The sequence below is a fragment of the Anguilla rostrata genome, chromosome 18 (genome assembly GCF_018555375.3).
Source record: "Anguilla rostrata isolate EN2019 chromosome 18, ASM1855537v3, whole genome shotgun sequence".
In the NCBI taxonomy this organism is placed as follows: Eukaryota; Metazoa; Chordata; class Actinopteri; order Anguilliformes; family Anguillidae; genus Anguilla; species Anguilla rostrata.
In genome coordinates, this window is record NC_057950.1 from 3,487,191 (window position 1) to 3,507,674 (window position 20,484).

General features: G+C 46.6%; 1 protein-coding gene across 1 annotated transcript in view; it reads right to left on the minus strand.

Annotated features, from left to right (window-relative positions):
• LOC135245195 (zinc finger matrin-type protein 4-like) overlaps nucleotides 1-5,486 on the minus strand; it is a 43,444-nt gene extending 37,958 nt beyond the window's left edge. Inside the window, exons 1-2 of the mRNA XM_064318115.1 lie at nucleotides 5,412-5,486; nucleotides 694-768 (exon numbers count right to left, since the gene is read on the minus strand). Of these exons, the coding sequence (XP_064174185.1) occupies nucleotides 694-768; nucleotides 5,412-5,486 (150 nt within the window). The remainder of the gene's footprint in view (nucleotides 1-693; nucleotides 769-5,411) is intronic.
• Between the last annotated feature and the right edge of the window lie 14,998 nt (nucleotides 5,487-20,484).

Here is a 20,484-nt window from a genome sequence, read left to right on the forward strand (position 1 = left end):
ATGCAGAGGGATGGCTCTTTAACGACCTCTCATTAAATTACTCACAGCCTGGCCGCCCGTCTTGGGAGAGGTGGACTGAATTACAGCTTAAAAAACATGAGGGCTGAAAAATGCAGGAGAACACCAGCGAGGCTTTCTGTGGTACTGCAGCTCTGCACTGTGTGCTGCTGGAACGGGACTCAGTCCTGAATGGGGCATGCGCTGCGCTCTCATTAATATGAAAGGGTGCGGATTTGCGAAGTCTGAATTTTGGACTGTTTTGTCTGTGTGTGTGTAGGTGTGTGTGTGTATGTGTGTGTGTGTGTGTGTGCTTGTGTGTATGTGTGTGTGTGCATGTGTGTGTGTGTGCCCGCGCCTGTCCATGTGCATGTATGTGTGTGTGTGTAAGTGAGTGTGCAAGTGAGCGCGTGTGTACGTGTGTGTGTAAGCGTGTGTGTACATGCGCGCGTGTGTGTATATATGTGTGTGTAAGTGAGTGCGTGTGTACGTGTGTGTGTACACGTATGTGTGCGCGTGTGTACGTGTGTGTGTGCGTGTGTGTATATATGTGTGTGTAAGGGTGTGTGTATGTGAGTGTGCGTGTAAGCGTGTGTGTATGTGCGTGTAAGTGTATGTGCGTGTGTGTGTAAGGGTGTGTGTATGTGCGTGTGTGTGTAAGGGTGTGTGTATGTGTGTGTGTGTGTGTGAGCTCACCTCATAGTGTGCGACTCGCTGGGACTCGGAGATGAGCTGGGCGTTGCAGATGTTGCAGTACGTCTCTGTGAAGAGCTCCGTCGACGACCACGGACGATTACAGATGAGAGACAGACAGACAGATAGACAGAGACAGAGAGACAGACAGACAGACAGAAACACAGACAGACAGAAAAACAGACAGAGAGACAGAGACAGACAGACAGAGACACAGACAGACAGAGTGAGTGACAGACAGAGAGACAGAGAGACAGACAGACAGAGAGACAGAGAGACAGACAGACAGACAGACAGACAGACAGAGAGACAGACAGAGGGACAGACAGAGAGACAGACGGACAGAGAGACAGAGAGACGGACAGAGATGTTACCAACACGTACATCAACAACAGCCCACAGCCTGCTGCACAGGGTACAGCTAGCTGGAAAGCCAACAGGAAATTAATCTTCATCTTAACAATCAATTCAAACACAGATAAAAAAGCATCGTGTGGAACACAAATATGGGTGTATCTTATATTATAGCCAAAAAGTTAAACCAGGGTTACTTCAGTCCGAGAAAGAATAACCTAACACAGAAAAGAAAATAGAGTAAAAACTTTTTTTTCACTTTATCACAAAAAGCACCTTGGTTCTCCTGATCTTATTTTGCTTCTTTTTCCTGATATTTCCAAGGCCCTTTTTTTGAATATTAGTCCTTTTTCTTAAAAAACACGCAGCAAGTGTGTGCGTCTGTGGCCTCTCCTCTCCCACACTGTCTCAGATCACTCAGGTCCTTGATGAGGACTGGGCGGTTCGAAGGGGTTCATACTGGGGCTTTGTTAATGGAGAAAGGAGATGTGTGGGCGAAACTCAATCTGAGAGGCTAAAGCTGGCTTTGGGAGAATCCTGGGTCCTGTTTCAGGAAGCAGGATTACCAAGTTAGCTGGATAACTGCACTGGGCAAAACCCGGAACCCTCCCAAATCTGGAACATGGAGTAAAAAAAACCTGTTCCGGGTTTTACTCCGCACAGTTATGCCGCTAACTACAGTAATCCTGCTTCATGAAATACCCCCCAAGATCTTTCCCAAACCACCCATGAAATCTCTCGATTTATTGTTTAACTGAAGAAAGTTCAGCGACTAAAACATCTATGTTGCAGCCGATGAGGTTGTAGGTGTAGAGCTATCGAAAATAAATCAGCCTGTCGTCCAATGGGCACGATGCTCAGGTGCTCCCCCTGGTGGACTGAAAGGTGAAAGGTCAGGGAGGGAAAGGGTGTGCTGGTTAAGCCACACCCCCCTTGGGTACAAGGATCACACAAAGCCAAGGAAGGCCGCGCCAAAAAAAAAAACCACACACGCAGGAAACAGTGCGCGATTAGCTGCTCATTAGTCACTGTCAACCACAGAACGATCCGGAACACTCTGGACCCACTAATTAGCTTAAAAGCAGGCTGCAGGAATAGCAACTTCTTTCAATATCCGAGCTCATCAGCCGAAATTGCCCTGGCATATCATCTGCAGACAAACACGAGCTCCAGCAGCAAGGTCAAAGGTTAATGATGTCTAATTCCGCTACCTCCGAACACAAGTTCTCCACTGCCCTCCCGCCTGTCGCACCACAGGGAGAACTAACGAGGAGTGGAGACTCGTTTGATAAAACCTGCTCGATTTACACACGCAGACACCAATGGAGCGCTACTTTAAAAACACACACTTTAAAACCGTGCCCTGTCCCAGAGAAAAACAAAATGGGAGTTTACAATGTTGCAGGAAGGCCAGGTCAATACAGCTGTGATAATGTACAGCGTCACACTGTCCAGTTACCCTGAAAACAGACCGCATTTGCGTTTCATTCACACTCATGACCATCATACGAACATTTTAAAGAAGTGTTTGCAAACTAACAAAAGTACGAGAGCACAAGGTTTCTGAGCCTTCCTAAACCTAAAGAAAGACTGAACAGGTGAACATTTCAGGCCATTATTACCTGTTTGTTTCAGACAGATCTAGCATAATAGGTTTGCTATTATTGAGAAAATATTTGACTTGAACCTTCAGAATTGCTGAGAGGAGGTCGTTGTTTCTCAGCCTCTCTTCATGAATAAAAGCAGGCTTGTTTCCGCGAACATAAAGACGGGAGAAAGGCAAGGTCCTTTCAGCGAAATTGCACAGTAATTTAATGAAAACTGCACAGTAATTTAAATGATAATTACACCACTGAGAGAGCAAGAGACACACAACGAGCTGCTGAGATATGAGAGAGAGAGAGAGAGAGAGAGAGAGAAAGAAAGAGAGAGAGGGAGAGTGAGAGAGAGAAAAAAAGAGAGAGGGAGAGAGAGAAAGCATAAGAGAGTAAGAGAGGAGTAAAGGCTCCCTTGCAAACACATACACACGCACGCACACACACAATCATCTGAATCAGAAGGCACAGCGATGCTTGGATTTCACATTCAGTATAAAAACAAACAAACAACAAAGGAAAATACAGCTGGAGATTTGATTAAAATCCCACAACTTTCACATGAACTTTCCCACAGTTTGCTGTATAAATCCTACACTGTTCTAAACAGTTAAGAATGTTAATATATGAAAAAAACCTGTCTGACAGCTGCAATCCTAATTAAGAATACACACATACAACACACACATATACACACACATACATACATACTTACATATGCTACACGCTGTATGAATCTTTCACACTTGCGCAATGCAATCATTTTAGTTTTATTTACGTACAGTCATGTTGCCCAGAGCGAAATATCTAACATTTCACTTTCGATATGTTGTCAAGCGTATTTTTCACCCCCAACAGAAACAAAGCCTGAGGCAGAGAAACAGCTCTAAATACCACAGAGCTCTTCTAACGATTTTAACCTCACAGCTGTTTTTTTTTTTTCTGAAGGACCAATCAATGAAGCAGGGTTAATGACACGGGTCACTGCTGCCCAATCAGGGAATAAGGAAACAAGCGACGCTCAATATTAAAGCTCTGAGCTTTTGGCAGGCAGGGCATTAGAATGTTGGCCACTGGGGTGACAGTGGTCTGATCGGTCAGAGTTGGGTTTTAAAAGTCCTTGTTCGTTCATGGTGCTGTAATTAGTGGGCATGGCCACCAGCAGCTGGTGTTTCTAAGGCCAAGAGGGTCTATATCAGTCTGCTACACTCCCCCCTTTATAAAGAGAGTCTATACCAGTCTTCTACACTTCCCCCTTTATAAAGAGGGTCTATATCAGTCTGCTACACTTCCCCCTTAATAAATATCCCAACAGCTCTACTGCTTATGATGCATCTTTCTCATTGAATGAAAAGGACAATACACACACACACACACGCAGGCATGCACACACACACACACACACATGCAGGCACGCACGCACGCACGCATAGACAACCACACATACACACATACAAACACACCCATGCACGCATGCACACACACACGCACACGCACACACTCCCCCGCTGTCTCTTACACACGCACACAAATACACACACTTCACCTCTCACACACATACACACGCACACACACACACACACACACACATGCATGTACAGCCTCTGTAACCTCCCCGTCCCCAACTTATATTATTTTTTATTGAATTGGAGCGTTGACTAATTTATGTTGTAAATATGTATTCCATTATTTGAGCTTGTGCAAACACATACATGATTATCCTCTCTGACCACAAACAGCAAAGGACTGAGTGGGCAGCCTAGCCTATTAGCCTGCTCAAGAGGAAAGCTGTCAGACCTCACACCATTAGTGGGTGCTGGGGCTCACTGCAGAGCACTTTAATGCAGTTAATGAAGTTCTCCCCAGGCCCAAACAGGCCCAAACTGGACCAAACTGGACCAAACTGGAATATAGATAAGACCACAGCACAAAGTCTTTATCTACGTAAAGGGGTCAGCACCGGGCCTTCCAAAGCCACCACTGGGAGAGAACTTGAGGATATTCAGCAATATTCCAACACGCTCACGATAACTTTCAGCTTTTAATAAAGCAGGTCTGGTCTCCTCCCGTGAGGAATGACGATGGCTTTCTCGAGATGGAGGGCCACAGGGCCTTGGAAAGTCAGGTGAGGTCAGCGCTCTGCAGAGCAGCCAGGCCACGGCGGGCACGGGCACAGCCCGCGGACCCCTTCCCGCCTGGCAGCCTGGCACTGGCTGCTGCGCTGGTCCCAACTGCAAGGGCAGCTTTCCCAACGACACCATCAATTACACCCCAGCACAGCGCAGGGGAAGCTGTGAAGCAGGCAGAATCCACCCCGACTTCCACCCCGAGAATCGCCTGCATCCATTAATGCCCTATATTTACCCATATTTACCCATGAATGCCCTATATTTACCCATTAATGCCCTATATTACCCATATTTACCCATGAATGCCCTATATTTACCCATATTTACCCATGAATGCCCTATATTTACCCATAGTTACCCATGAATGCCCTATATTTACCCATATTTACCCATGAATGCCCTATATTTAAAAAGCAATTTGCTGCAGACTTTTTATTTTTATTTTTTGACAAAGCTAATCAGTCATGGAAATGGAAAATCGGTGCATTGAGCAGGGCTTCCCGGGGTTAAACGAACCCTGCAGCCTGCGTGGCGGCGGTTCCGGCTGCCTACCGTTGAGCGTGATGCTCGTTCCATCGTTTCAGCATGTGCTGTACTACCTGCGCCCGGAGCAACACCCCCAGGAAGCACCCTCCCGATTTACCGAGTCGCTCAGTCCTGGAGTCTCCCACCTCGCGTCTGCTTGCGTCTCTAGTCTCGTTTCCCATGTTCCAGTCATTTCGTAGTTTCTCTTTTTGTAGTATCCCATGTTCATTTTTGCACCTGTGTTAATTTACCTGTGCTTTGTTTGGCTTCCGTTAATTAAGTTCTGTTAATTAAATCACCGTTTTCACCCACGTTTGCTTCTGTGCGCTTGGGTCCACACTTGGCATGCTGTCAGCGTCCGCAGGTTAAGCCCATTTAAGATGCTTACTTCTCTCAATAAAACTATTTGTTAAGTATCGAAACATTCGTGACAAATATGCAATAACAGAGGAAATCAGGAAGGGGCCAAATAGTTTTTCGCGGTACGGTACATCTATACCCCCAGAACCAGACTAGCGCAAACTAGCTGACCTCATGCAGTGTGGTTTTGCTCACTCAGTGTTATCTAAAGCAGAGAATTCAGCTCAGGAAATCATTCTGAGCACCGATGCCTATCCAGGTCGGGGCCACTAGTCTGGCCTTCATCTGCGCATCGAAGCTGTGGTTTCACTCCCAAAAAATCTAAATTAAAACCTGACAAAATGGCACTGGCCACCCTCCCAGGAGCTGGATGAGTTAAGCGAGCTCTGCTCCAATTCATTTAACTTCAAGAGGCTTTATTGGCAGGATGAGCTCAGAGGTTGCCGAGCGGATGCTGTCACAGACAGTGCAGTTTGCTGCCTGTGTTCTGGGACCTATCTGGGTGGACCTTAGCATGGAGGCAAGCAAGCAGTATTCTAACTTCAACTAGCATGGCTCGCTAGCTAGCTAACAAGTCAAATGTCAGCTAGCTGACTGGAACTAACTATAAAATCAAGGAGGGAAGTCTACAACGTTCATCTAAAACCGACAATGATAATGTATCGATAGTTATCCTGTACATTCACCTAAGAAGCTAGTTATTAACAACATTCAGCAATTCAAAACATTCATTTTAATTCTACCCAATAACAACCCATCTGAAGCACAGCACCCAGGACAGCCATCCATACGACATAATTTAAAAAAGGAATAATGTTCTGCTGCTTATCCACACCGCACATTTGCACACCAATTCTTCATTCCTATGGGGGAAATGCAACCCAGTTGACTTCAAAATTCATTTTCCGTCTCTGCATCATTTATAACGACATTGTTTTTTTTTTGTGGGAAAAAAAAAAAAGGTTTTCCTGTGCATGGGGTTACTGTATGGAATTAATTTAGCTGAGTAATGGACCCTAATTGAAATATCTGGAAAGTAATTAATCCCCCCACGGCACACACTGCCCACTAGCTCGTTAGTGTGGATCCCTTCTCCCCCCGTCCTGTGTTCACCACTCAGCTATTCCAGTAAGACAGCAATGTTCGACAGTCGCATCACAGAATTAAACATGCGGTCTTAAAATACGATATTTAGAGATTGTTACATTTGAAAGTGACAGATTATCTAAGGGAGTCGTTGACAGAAAACTAGGAACCGGTGTCTTGTGTTTCCCATGTCTGACTTGCAGGCTAATTTGTCGTCTAGGAAAAAAGAAAACAACAAAAAAAAATCAACCAACTGTCATCCGGTGGCTTGTGTTCCACGGCACCAACAAACTGGTGTTTTGGGGGGAAAAGGGGGGGGGGGTCGCACTGTCACCAAGCAACAAGCTCAAAGAGGCTGCTTGTACTTCGGCAGGGTCTATTTTAGCCCAAGGTAGGAGGGCTCTGTTTTGATAGCCTAATGAAAAAAACAGGGCACTACCTTGGGTTTGCGCCTCAGTTTTAAGGTAGTGTTCCCCAGTACAGTGGTTCGGGGTGTAAATTTGGCCACAGATCGACCCTGACAAACGAATGTCAGGGCTCCAGAGCCAGCGGATGACATCATGGGATCTGAAAGCTCGCCACCAGGCCTCTTGTCCTGGGAACCTTAACTTTTCTAAATGTCTCTTCGTCCTAAATGTCCTTTTCCCTGAATTTTCCGATGGCGAAATGGCGACAGTGCCTCGGAGACGTCTGACCAGCACGGAAAGATCTAGCGGGGGAAACCATGATGGGACTGACAGGGCTGAACCCCCTCCAAGCAGGCTCAGCGACACCCGACCAGAGAGCGTCAAAATGTCGCCCCTCATCGCCATCACAACCAGAGAGAGAGCGGGAGGGAGAGAGAGAGAGGGAGGGAAAGAGAGAGAGAGAGCAGACTAAGAGAGAGAGAGCAGGAGGGAGACAGACCAGGAATGAGAGAGAAAAAGGAGGGAAGGGAGTGTAGGGCTGGACAATAAATGAAAATTAATGAATATATTTTGAGCGCAATAACAATCATCGCCACTATGTGGACTATCGGCCTTCTTAACTTCCTTTTTCATTAATTATACTTCATAACCTCAAAACTGTTGATATGACAGCCAATCAGAAGCATGGCCATACTGCTCCCAGCTGGTGATCATGTGATGCTTTCTTTTTTGTTGATCACATGGTCATATCAACGCCCAAGAGTGTTAGGAGAGAAGTTTGTCCCCCCAGAAGCATTCCATGTAGTTTGGAGGTTCACGGACACATCAGGTATGATCAGCTAGTCCAAACAGAGCGAGAAAGAAAGATGGACACAGAAGAGGGACTGAAGGAAACAGAGGGAGAGGGAGTGAAAGAAAAAAAGAGATGGAGGCAAAAAAGAAGTGCAGGAAGAGATAGAAACATCGAGAGCAGAAAAGAGAGCGAGAGAGAGAAAGAAAGAGAGAAAGAGAGAGAAGGAGCAGATGGCAGAGTTGCACTTTTTTGTTAGCTAACTCACTCATGCAAGGCATCTGACTGCCTGACCTCGTGCAATTTATTCCCCCTCCATTATCCAGTTTGCATTCATGAGGTCTCCCCAATATCAGCTCCCTGCGCCCTGGCCTCTGCTCCACCGCCCCGAGCGCCCGACGCTATCCGAAAACAAATATGGAAGGCAAACCTTTTCTCCCCCGTCAAGGGCTCCGAGCGCCACACAGAGTAACTGCTGCCTTACAGACAGCTTTAATGGGACGGACAGACGGACGGACGGACGAGCACTGCGACCACATGTAAGAAGTGCCTTACACCAGTCATTTAAAATGCATAATACAAATATTCCGCTGCAGTTGGCCATACTTACAGTCAGACCTGGGTAAAATACGTATTTGTTTTGGATTCAAATACTTTTCTGTGCTCTGTTGATTTTGCCTGGAGTAGCGGAGCCTGCCAATACGACCAGAAGGCGGGGTTTGCGCTTTTTTGAGAGCATTTCATTGGTTCCAGTACACCAGACAAGATCAGTAAAGCACAGAAAAGTATTTGAATCCAAAGCAAATACGCATTTGACCCAGGTCTGCTTACAGTGAAGACTGCCATCTACCACACAAATATATGGCCTGTCTGAAGCTTTCCCATAGCCCCATCCATCTCATCAGACATACTGTACTGTATGTGCCTGCTTAAGAATCCCTAAAGAATCTGGCCCCCATGAGGAAGAATCCAGAAAATGCCGGTGTTGCATATTCCTTTCAAGAATGAAAACTTGCACAGTCAAATATTATTTTGGATGCGCACATTACCAGCATTCATATTAAAGCGTTAGAGAGACCATTCTGAAAACACCCCCACAGCACAGTGCCACACAAACCAGGGAGATGCTGTGTCGGCCACAAGGCTGACTGATAAGGGCCCGGTAAGAGCAAGCTATGACCTCCCCGTGTTCTTCATTTCTTTCCAGTTATGCTGATCCACTGCCCTTTTATGGCAAACAATTCTTGTCTGGATACTACTTTTGGTTATCTTCATGGGTGGGCAGTATTTGGAATGTGTGTGCGCATGCTGTTATGGCAGTACAGTACTATGAGTTAAATGCCACCTTTTTTGTGTTGTTTATTTCAGCGCTGATGCACCTGATGGCTCGGTCTATACACTGCAACGGATCCAACAACATCCACATGATAACATCTACCACACTGCGCTGCACAGCACCCAGCTCAGCACAGGTGCAATGCCACACAGCACCCAGCTCAGCACAGGTGCAATGCCACACAGCACCCAGCACAGCACAGGTGCAATGCCACACAGAACCCAGCACAGCACAGGTGCAATGCCACACAGAACCCAGCACAGCACAGGTGCAATGCCACAACCAGCACAGTAATGCCACACAGACACTAGACAGGTGCAATCCCACAGAACCACACACAGCAAAGCACAGAACCCAGCACAGCACAGGTGCAGACACAGACCCACAGCACGGTATCCAGAACTCCAGCCAGCACAGTGCAATCCACACGAACACGCCGGGTTCAATGCCCACACCAGCACAGCGGGTTCATCCAGCCAGCGGTTCAGTAGTCCAGAACCACAGCAGTTCAGTTCAGTACCACACAGACTTCATGACTGGTCACAGCCGCTGGGTAGTCTCTTATACACAGCTGGGTGGCTTTAATGACAAATATGACGGTGAAGCTAAATGAGGGGAAAATAAATTGAAAAATAAATTGCTGTCCGTAGGAATCATCATCCAATCAGCATCTTTATCAGCCGCTCTAGTGTTTGTGGAGCACTTTTTGGGCAGGGGTAACATCCCTGTCACCCCACATTCTATTGCTAGAGAGGAAACCACAGCGTGAAGAGAGAATGGCTTTAATCTCCATTCACTTATAGGGCTGTAGACTGTAATACGATGTGAGCGATGGAAAAAATGTTTAAAAAAAGTAAATAAATAAATAAAATTTTAAATCACCAACCCACCGTGGGTGCTTCCTGTGTGCTGAACCACTGGTGTTTCAGGACTGCTTACTGTAACCCACATAAACCTGTGTGCACTTCGCCTCAGAACGGCTCAGACAACGCACTGCAGGTAAAACGTGACACAAACTGAACACGCATATCTACAAAAAAAAAACAAAAAAAAAAACACACACCTGTATTTAGGCCCGCACATTAACAGGGGGGGGGGGAGCACAAGAGATGACAGCAACAGTGCCACTCCATTCCACAATCACTATTGCGCCCCCCCCAACCCCCCTTGTATAGAGCCACCAAAAGCCCAACTGTAGTAGAGGGCCTATTTCGTTGGAGGGTAAATCTGGCACCAGCTAGCATTTCCCTCAGCTAGCCTTTCCCCCAGCTCGCCTCAGCACTCTGGGATACATTTCAGCCAGCGCTACGGTTTCAGCTCCTTATGCAGCACAAAGGCTCTGGCAGCCGCGGAAACGTGAGATTAATGTTCCAGCGCCAAGCCAAAAGGGCGTGATGCTTACAGCCATTACTCAAAATTAAGAGCAGAGGGTGTCGTCGTGGCAGCGCTGATTGAAGGGCCCCATTTTCTCACAAGCTGCGATTTAACACACGTCACATTCGGGTCCGTCATCATCACCTTACACATAACAATCATTTTCACTCATTTTCATTTCAGTCCCCATTCTAAAGGCCGTCATCTGTACGATATTTAAATAAATGAGCGCTTCCTACCACTCTTTTATTTACTCAAGTTTACTGAGAAAACTGCTTGTGCGGTAACATGTGAAGACTGCCGCATCTCGCTACAACGCCCTTCTCCTACCCATAGGAAAGAACGCGCCAAAGTTCGTCACCGCTTGTGAAAGTTAAAGGGCAAACCTGCAAGAATAGCTTCGAAACGACCACGGCGGCGTTTTTTAACGATGTCTTTTAACGACGAGCACAAATCCAGGAGCTGCCCGGAGGAGGCGTGAAGCGGTGACCTTGTCTAGGGGAGCCTGTCAGTCACTGGTCTCCTGTTTTACAGGCGTGTGCTATTAATGTAAACCGAATGTAAACGGAATCCTGCCCAGGGACAGTGTGGAGTCCATCGTGCTAAGGGGGGGGGGGGGGTTGGGGGGGTTGCCTCGGGAGCGGGATATCTTGGATAAAGCTGGATGAAGCCAAAGTGGGGGCAGCGTTTTGGCCAGCAGGGCCCCAGCCCGTAACGGCAGGGTCTGTGATGTATTAAATGAGTCAGAGAACCTGCTGAAGGTGGCGAGGCGTTGAGTTCCGAAATGCGCCCGGACGCAGCGGCTGGCGCTGGGCCGACACCCTTATCACGGGACACGGGCACAGGTCCCCGAGAACGCCATTACCGGAGACTGATCCGCCTCACCTCACTGGGGCAGCGGGTGACCTCGAGGACCCGGCGGGGGGTGGGGGGCAGGGGTCACGGGACAAGGGCCCAGCAGGACGCCAGGGACAGGGCAGGTGCCCACGAGAGCTTGGCAAGCTCCGCGGCGTGTCTGGATTCAGCCTGTGCCAACGTCCGGGCAGGGTGCCAGATAGCCTGGGATGACGGGACAGATGCCATTGCCTTTTTAAAATGGTTTATTTCTGGTCGCACGGTTGCCGTGACGTACAGCAGTCACGTCACACTGCAAAGCCGCGCATGAGAATCAAGAGATTGAGAGGAAAAAACAAACAAACAAAAAAAAACAGACATCTGTGTGCATTGAAGAAAACCAGGGCAGGCGAATGACTGCATCATTCTCAGGGATCTCCATACCAACGGATCAAATAAAATTCAGAGATGCCCCTCGGCTGGGTTCATCTGACAGCTACTTTGCACCCTCCGGTGAATTACCGAACACAAAAACAGTTATGCAGCAGGACAGGGAGGGATCGTTTCTCTCTGGCGCTGGAAGTCTCCCAGCGTGGCCCGGGGGTGACCCCATCGCCCGTGCGACAGAAGCACGCGGCTGGGATGCTGAGGGCGTCGGGTTTTGTGTGCGATACTATCTGAGTGCTATCCAGGGAGCGCTAACCAAGCACCGCTAACCAGGGAGCGCTAACCGAGCAGCGCTAACCAGGGAGCGCTAACCGGGGAGCGCTGACCGAGCAGCGCTAACCGGGCATCGCTAACCAGGGAGCGCTAACCGAGCAGCGCTAACCGGGCATCGCTAACCAGGGAGCGCTAACCGAGCAGCGCTAACCGGGCATCGCTAACCAGGGAGCGCTAACCGAGCAGCGCTAACCGGGGAGCGCTAACCGAGCAGCGCTAACCAGGGATCGCAAACCACGAAGCGTTAACTGGAGAGCGCTATAACCAACGAGCGTGAACCACTGGGGAACGCTAACTGGAGGAGCACTAACCAGGCATCGCTAACTGGAGAGCGCTAACTGGAGGAGCACTAACCAGGCATCGCTAACTGGAGAGCGCTAACTGGGGAGCATTAACCAGGCATCGCTGACTGGAGAGCGCTAACCGGGGAGCACTAACCAGGCATCGCTAACTGGAGAGCGCTAACCACTGGAGAGCGCTAACCAAGGAGCGCTAAGCACCGGGGAGCGCTAACTGAGACGCTGTACTCTGACCCTTCTCCTCCCTCCTCACAAGCACACAGGCCGCGCTGAGAGCTCCCGGGCAGCCGGCCAGGGTTCGGAGTCTCTGACGCGCGCGGAACGCGTCTCCCTGCGTTCCAGGACGAGACACGCTGTCCATCAACAATCGCACAACGTCCGCCGGTGCTGCGCGAATATCAGCCAAACCATAAAGAGCAGAAGAGCGGTGTCCCTGATTACGAGCGGGCCCATGGATTTCACGCTTTTATTATGTTTTATAAATAGTTAATTCCAATAATAACAGCTGATCTAAGCCCCAAATAGACCTCGTCTTTATTAGCAGTAGCATGTGGTCTTTCGACAGGGGGACACTGAGGACTCGCAGACACCATCTATTCACGTCTCATTAGCGAGGAATAAAACTATTAATTGTTTTGGAAAGGTCACAGTGTGCTGTGCATGATTGATAACCTGAGAAGTAGAAACGTGGCACAGTATGCATGCGGTGATGCTGGAGTACACTGCCCAGAAAAATAATATTTAATACAGCCTGATTATTACATGAGTCATTGTGTTCATTAGCTAATGCCTTTCCAAAGGCAGACTGGAAACATAAAATTTTTAATTCAGCTCAGCTTCCATGCCACCAAGATGGATATGTAATTAACTGATTTCATAGTACTCTCTCTCTCACACTTTCCCTCGCCCTGTAATACAAACACACACACACCTGTGTGTGTGTCTGTATTTGTGTGCATGTGCGCATGTGTATGTGCGTGTGCGTGCGTGCTTGTACGCGTATGTCTGTGCATGTGTGTGTGCATGGACACGTGTGTGTATGTGTGTGTGTGTGTCTGCGTGTGTGTGTGCGTGTGCATGTGTGTCTGTGTGTGTGCACGTGTGTGTGCGTGTGCATGTGTGCATGCGTGTGTGTGTGTATGTGTGTCTGTGTGCGCGTGTGTGTCTGTGTGTGTGTGTGCATGCATGTGTGTCTGTGTGTGTGTTGTCTGTCCATGGACTGGCAGTGCAGTGTGCCTCCCTGCACAGTGATCGTCAGTAATACTGGAGATCGCACACTTCACCAGGACAACAAGCAGAACACATCACTCAGCAGCCAGAACACCCGCGCACACAGGCAAGCCTGCCCACTGAAGATGAAGTGCACAGGGAGGGAGGGAGAGAGAGGGAGAGAGAGAGGAGAAGAGCAGTAGTAGAGAGAAAGGAAAGGCAAGGATGAAGGTGAAGGCAAGGGAGGGAGGGAGAGAGAGGGAGGGAGAGAGGGAGAGAGAGAGAGGGAGAGAAAGAGCAAGGATGAGGGTGAGAGAGAGAGGGAGAGAGGGGGGAAAGGGAGAGAGACGGAGGGAAGGAGGGAGAGAGGGAGACACAGAAAGAGAGATAGAGGGACAGGGAGCTAGGGAGACAGAGAGACAGAGGGGAAGAGAGAGCAAGGGAGAGGGAGAGAAAGAAGCCAGTATGCCAATGCTTGTAGAGGACTTTCAATGTCATTTGGTGTCCTTTAAGTGTACGCCTTGGTCATTCTCTATGTGTACAGTGAGCAGGAATACGCATTGGTCATTCTCTATGTGTACAGTGAGCAGGATACCCTTGGTCATTCTTTATGTGCACAGTGAGCAATCATTGGTCATCTCTATGTGTACGATGATCGCCTTGGTCATTCTCTATGTGCACAGTGAGCAGGATACGCCTTGGTCATTCTCTATGTGCACAGTGAGCAGGATACACCTTGGTCATTCTTTATGTGCACAGTGAGCAGGATACGCCTTGGTCATTCTCTATGTGTACAGTGAGTAGGATTACGCCTTGAAACTGGAAATAACAGTGCACTACTGGGGCCTTCAGTACACTCACCAGGTGCCTGAGGAGGACTGAGAGGTTTTATGGGCTGTGATGCAGTACAGCATTCAAAGGACACACACTGTTTTTCTTTTCTTCCCCTCCGTTTTCTACAGCCGCAGTGATGCTGCTCGGTGCCATCCCTGCTACGGCCTTGCGCCTCGCTTTGACCGAAAGACTCACTGCAAGATGGAGATTACTGAACTAATAATAAAAACGTTTTCACACTTGTCCTGTGATTACTATGAAAAGACATTGAGTGCTAAAACTAGAGTGATTCAAATCAGCGTTCACGTTATAAATACCCACTTCAAACTTCACTACGGCTGAAAAAACAGCTATAATTGCCAGCTTTGCTCAAGCAAAAACCTATAATTAGTTTAAAAAAAAAAAACACAAACATCCTGTGTATTCCATAGGCTAATATGCCAACCTCACTGTGTGTTCAGTAATCCTAGACCACTGTCAGAGCACAAAATGAAATATACCCGAATTTATACAGCATGCTCAATCTAATTAGGCTTTAAAGTGCAATAGCGCACTCAAATCTGAAGGCTCGTGTTAGCGCCCCATAAAAAAACGTATTGGAATAGCTTCCTAATGCTGTGCGGTGAAGCTCTGACTCCTGGCTAACGGAGCTGAACTTCCGCCCCAGAAGTCAGCAGAACTGTGAGCCGTCATCATCATGACCACAGGATCAGCAGGCAGAAAAGACTGCACGCGGAGGAGAAATTAAGCGAACAGACGATGTTCCGAGGCAATGCAGCCGGAATTCTTAGTTGCGCATGTCTGTTATTGCAACCGAATTTGCATTCTTATTGCGCCCGTTGCCTTCCGTTCAATCTGCATGACTGCGAAATTAGACGCATGCGGAATTTCTCCGATTGGGCCCTTTGGGAAAGTTCTTCAGCGTATACCAAAAACTGTGTGACTCATTAAGACTAAAACAATTTCTACACTCACGCAAATCCAATTGTACGGTCCCTAATTGTAGCAAACATCATGAGCCAGTCTTACATGGTAACACAGGTGGTAGCTTTTGAAAATGTTTTCAAAAAATGTTTTCAATTTACCTTGATAGCTCATTCTGGGACAGTAAATTTGCTGCCCACTGTCCCTATCAAATAAATAAATAAATAAATAATGCATACCAAAATGAAAATTATACACCGCCATGAGTATGCTGACATAAGGCAGAACAGGTACATACTACAGGAATTCAACACAAATACAGTTCAATTCAAAACCCCAAAGCAGAGCGAATAGCTAGCAAACAGCCACATGGTTCTGCCACAAAGAATTCAGTTCATTTAATGAAGGTGGCAAATGGCATGGGACTTGCTACAGCCAAGGAACGATCACAGGCAGGTGGAAAGTAGGCTGGTGATCACATTCTGAGTGCTATGATAAAGAAAAAGTCAGGCCTGGTAATATTAATATATTATAATAGGCTGAATATGTACTTTACTTTCTTACTGCATTTTCAGTATTTAATTTCAATATTTAATAATTCAATAGTTTAATGCATTTCAAATTTTTTAAAGCAAATATCCTTAAATGAATTAATAAATAAATTAATTAATAATTCTACTGCTACCACCACCACTACTACTCCTAATAATAATAACAACAACAATAGTAACAACAACAATAATAATAACAAAAACAATAATAACATGAATTATTATTATTGTTATTATTATTATTATTATTATGTGGTTTTTAATGCAGTCGTGTTTCCGCTCATGGACCACTCAATCTTCAGCGGGCCCTGGGAAGTGGTCCACACTTTGCGGAAGACGCCTCAGTCTGCAGTGGAGCGGTTCCATTAGCCATCCCGCTAAGAAATGACATCAGATTGCACGAGGCGACGACAGTCGGCATAGCGGTTAAAAATAGGCACCGCACAACACTTGAGAAATGACAAACTGTGAGACCACCTGTTGTGTTTAGTAACTAGCGTGCCAATAGCATGATATTAATCGGGTAAGCAGGCCTAATGTGAGGAGTGTGCAGAGTGCCTGCTCTCGATGACGAGCGGGAAAGCACCATAATCCCCCTTTCTGAACATGAAATAAAGTAATGATGCGCAGAATATAATTAAGACACACGCAACCAACGTAATGTTTTCAAACACTAGCCTACCCGTCAAAATGTGGAATCTTGTCTTGGAGAGCTGTCTACCAATAGCAGTCATGCTTGATAGCCCAAACGGACCGTTAATCAGGAGACTGTCCATCCTTCTCGTGCCACCTGTACGCAAAGATACTGGCGGGGCTGGCACCAGTCCGTGCGCGTGCAAACTGGTGAACCTTTTTAAGGACAGCTCAAACTATTCATTGTGAAAGCGAGCAGAGTAGTGCAGTATAATCAGCTGGACTTCCTAATAATAAAACCATTAATACCGAACCCAGACAAAAACAAGTCAGAAAGGCCAAAAATTATAATTAGGCTACATTCTGTCAATGCCGCGGTATGTTGGGCAAGCATACATACAAACTCTTTTTTCTAAGACTTTGCATCTGCCCAAACCTCACATTTCGATGCTTACTGTAATAAACAACAGGGTTTTCCATAACGTTTTAGTCTACTAAATTAAACGGAAAATTCCGTAGGCTACGATCCAACATACTGCAAAGCCTATGCATGATACACAGAATAGGCTACCTGAAAGTTAATTCAAGGAGAAATGCCCATGCACCTATTTTGTCAGTACCACGTGTAAGTAACCGCAACTGTTGGTGATTTAAACCTTCCTCGTGGCGCATTGTTTATTTCTCGCGCTCGCGCAAAACGACTAGTTTCCCACAACATAACAACGCGTTAATCATTTAACGCGGTTCACTAGAATCAAATAAGATTAATCGGCTCGCATAATGCCGCTTGCACAGCCTAATAAATGCCATCCTATACCACAGCGGTGTCAGCACATAAGACGGTACGTTTGCCAGATAGAGCATTTTCTGGAGCTTATTTGACTCACCACCGCACTAATACGTTGTCCCTTCGACAAACCCGTTCCCAATCCCAAAATCAAGGATCCTTTGCTTACGTTTTAAAAATCGCACATGAATCCAAAAGTTGAGGTTGGTTGCTGGGTGATTTTGTTTCAGTCCTCCTCCTTCCAGAGCGCGCGTGAGGTTTTGAAAAGCGCAGCCTACAGATTTTTTTTTTTGCCAAGTAATTATTAATTCGCGCTGTTAACACTCGATACAGGTAATAGAAATGCTCCCCTCTCTATCACTGGAGTATGCAAGTAAACCCATGAGAGAGGGTCCGCCTGAACTCTGCGCCGACTCCTCTCGCATCCCATGGAAATGACAGTCTCAGTACGAACACATCAGGAGAGCGCGAATGACATTGCGCGAGCGAGTGAAAGAGAGAGCACAACAAAGATAGACGTCAGGGACACCGCGCTAGTAGTGGGAGCCGGAATACGGCGTAGCCTACAATGCACCCGCACGCGCGAGTATTGGCTTAATGTAAAACGCCAGTTTTAAGGACGAAGCAATACACAGATGCGATGATAACATTAAGTCCACCAGAGAGCAGAGTATTAGTCGATAATCAGTACGCGCACCAGCTCGGGTGCGTGCGCTCAGCTTTACGGAAATTACCCACTACACATTCCGGCAACGCTCTACAAGTCTGTTTACAGTAACGATAATTTGTTGCTTTTTTACAACGATTTGTTTTTGCAATGATTTAGACTACTTTTGTTCCTCATTCTGCTAGAGTAAAAACTGTATGATGTTTGCTTGAATATTTTAACTATTTTACCCGCTGTTTTATTATATATCGCAACAGGTTCACAGATGTCTTTATTATGGCATGCGTTCAAGGGTAGTCATGCTATATTACATAATCTGGCATCTGTGAGGCGATTTTTTTCAGGAACCGCCGTGATTTTACTATTGTTGATACACAGTGGCGGACTCAGGCTGTTTGAAGGGCAGGGGCGAAAAAATAAAAAGGGCAGCTACCGCACGACATGGGGCCCCACCAGCGCACGAAAAGCTATGATGCATCGTGTTTTCTCACTTGGAAGGGCATCTAAGAGGGCACTAAAAGGTTTTTTTTTCATCAGAAAGGCACCTGTAGGGAACCTCAAGTTTATGCCATTGTAAGGGCACCTATATGGCACCACATCACATTTTCTCCACTGGAGGGGCATCCATTAGGAACCTTCCCCACATTCTCGCGCATGTAGGGACACCCTTTGCAGCACCGCGGGAAGTTTCCTAAACATTTTATCAGCCTCATTACATTTTACAACATAACACTTAACCAGCCACAATCAATTACAATTTTACCAGCGTTGCTGAGGGCGGATGTTATACTTTCATGCCCTGAATGGAAAGACTTTTTGGGGCGACCATTCGCATATGCAACCGTGTCGGCCACCAAGAACGGCTCCCTTTAAGACTCAGATCGGAGCAAAGCGAATGCGGCGCCTTGGCAGACAAAAAGCAGAGCTCGAGCCAACAATCGCGCGAGGAATAATGGCGGGATTGAAAATGTATTTCTAATTAAACAGAAGAAGTAAAGCGCGAGGGCTTTGGTGGCCTAAAGCAATACCCGTCCTGAGCTGACTTAAATCCAACTAAGAAAAACATACTGGACTGGAGGAATGGCCTTCACACACAGTAAAATGCCCAGTGCTAATTCAGCTCCTAACAGTGTTAATTCAACGCTTGGTCCCAATCCGGAATGCGGGCCCAAATCTTATCTGTCAAGAGCTGAATTAACATTGGACAATTTATTGCGCATTAAGTCCCATGTCTCTTGTAGGCCCAGAAATACGCAGGTTGATCCATGCCTGCCATAAACCAAGCCAAAAGTATTGTAGCCTACATACTGCAATAAATATATACCACTGCAACAAAATCTCAGATTTTTTCAAGGGGATATTCGGTGTTCCAAAAACAGAGCATATCTCAATATGAGCAGTTCGTGAAATATTAAGTTTTCTTTCAGGGTCGTGCTGTATGGAAAAACGAGAACCATTGTGCTTACAAGAATTTAGTAATGGTCGATTCACAGCGTGAAATAGTATATTCTACCAAATTCCTCGTTTTTTATTTCTGTCTAAATGTAGCTTTCCGCATCTGTGTTCCATTCACTCGCATTAAACTGGAGCGCTCCATTCATAATTCGATGCATTATTATATAAATGGTGTTAATAAAATCGCTCCACTTAGACGGCAGCGCAAAGAAGCATATTCATCGATTACAATGGGGGCTCATTAAACGCTTTCGACAAATTCCCGCTGCTTTTCAGAAGGAAGCCAGTTCCTTGTCATTCAAAAATACAAACGCGAGAAAGCCTGAAGAAGCCAATCTAATTTGCGAAACATCCGATGAACAATCTGTGGAAGGCCAGCGCGTGCGGTCCAATGTATGCTATAACATGACGGTTGGGTTTTGAACACCCAAGCGCCTGTCCTTGGGCTATGTTAAGCAAGGATAGGTCAAAATCAGCAACTGTTCCAAAGTGGACTGGAGACGATTGCTACAAACAAGTTTAACGACGGAGGCAGCCACCACCATTGACGTATTTTCTGTGTATAGTAGTGTATGTAGCTGTAACTATTGCCATAGCCAAGGCGTGCTTCACGGAGATATTGGAGCGCCAATACTTGATATTTGCAATTGTTGCTGACATTTTAATCTCTGCAAGTTCAGTGCCGTTTTTTCATTACTTTCGCTCGCCGAAGTTCTAAAGATAGAACAAAAGCTGCCGCTTTTTTACCGTAGAGGCAAACCTGATGAATAACAACACGCGTGTGATGCGTACAGCAGCTTCAGTTTCCATTATAAAATTGAATCCCACTCTTTGATGTCCGGACTTGTTATTCTATCCAATAAAATCGCATCACATTAGCACTCGCAGAGTATTATTTTCTCTGATCTAAATTCGGCTGGGTCTA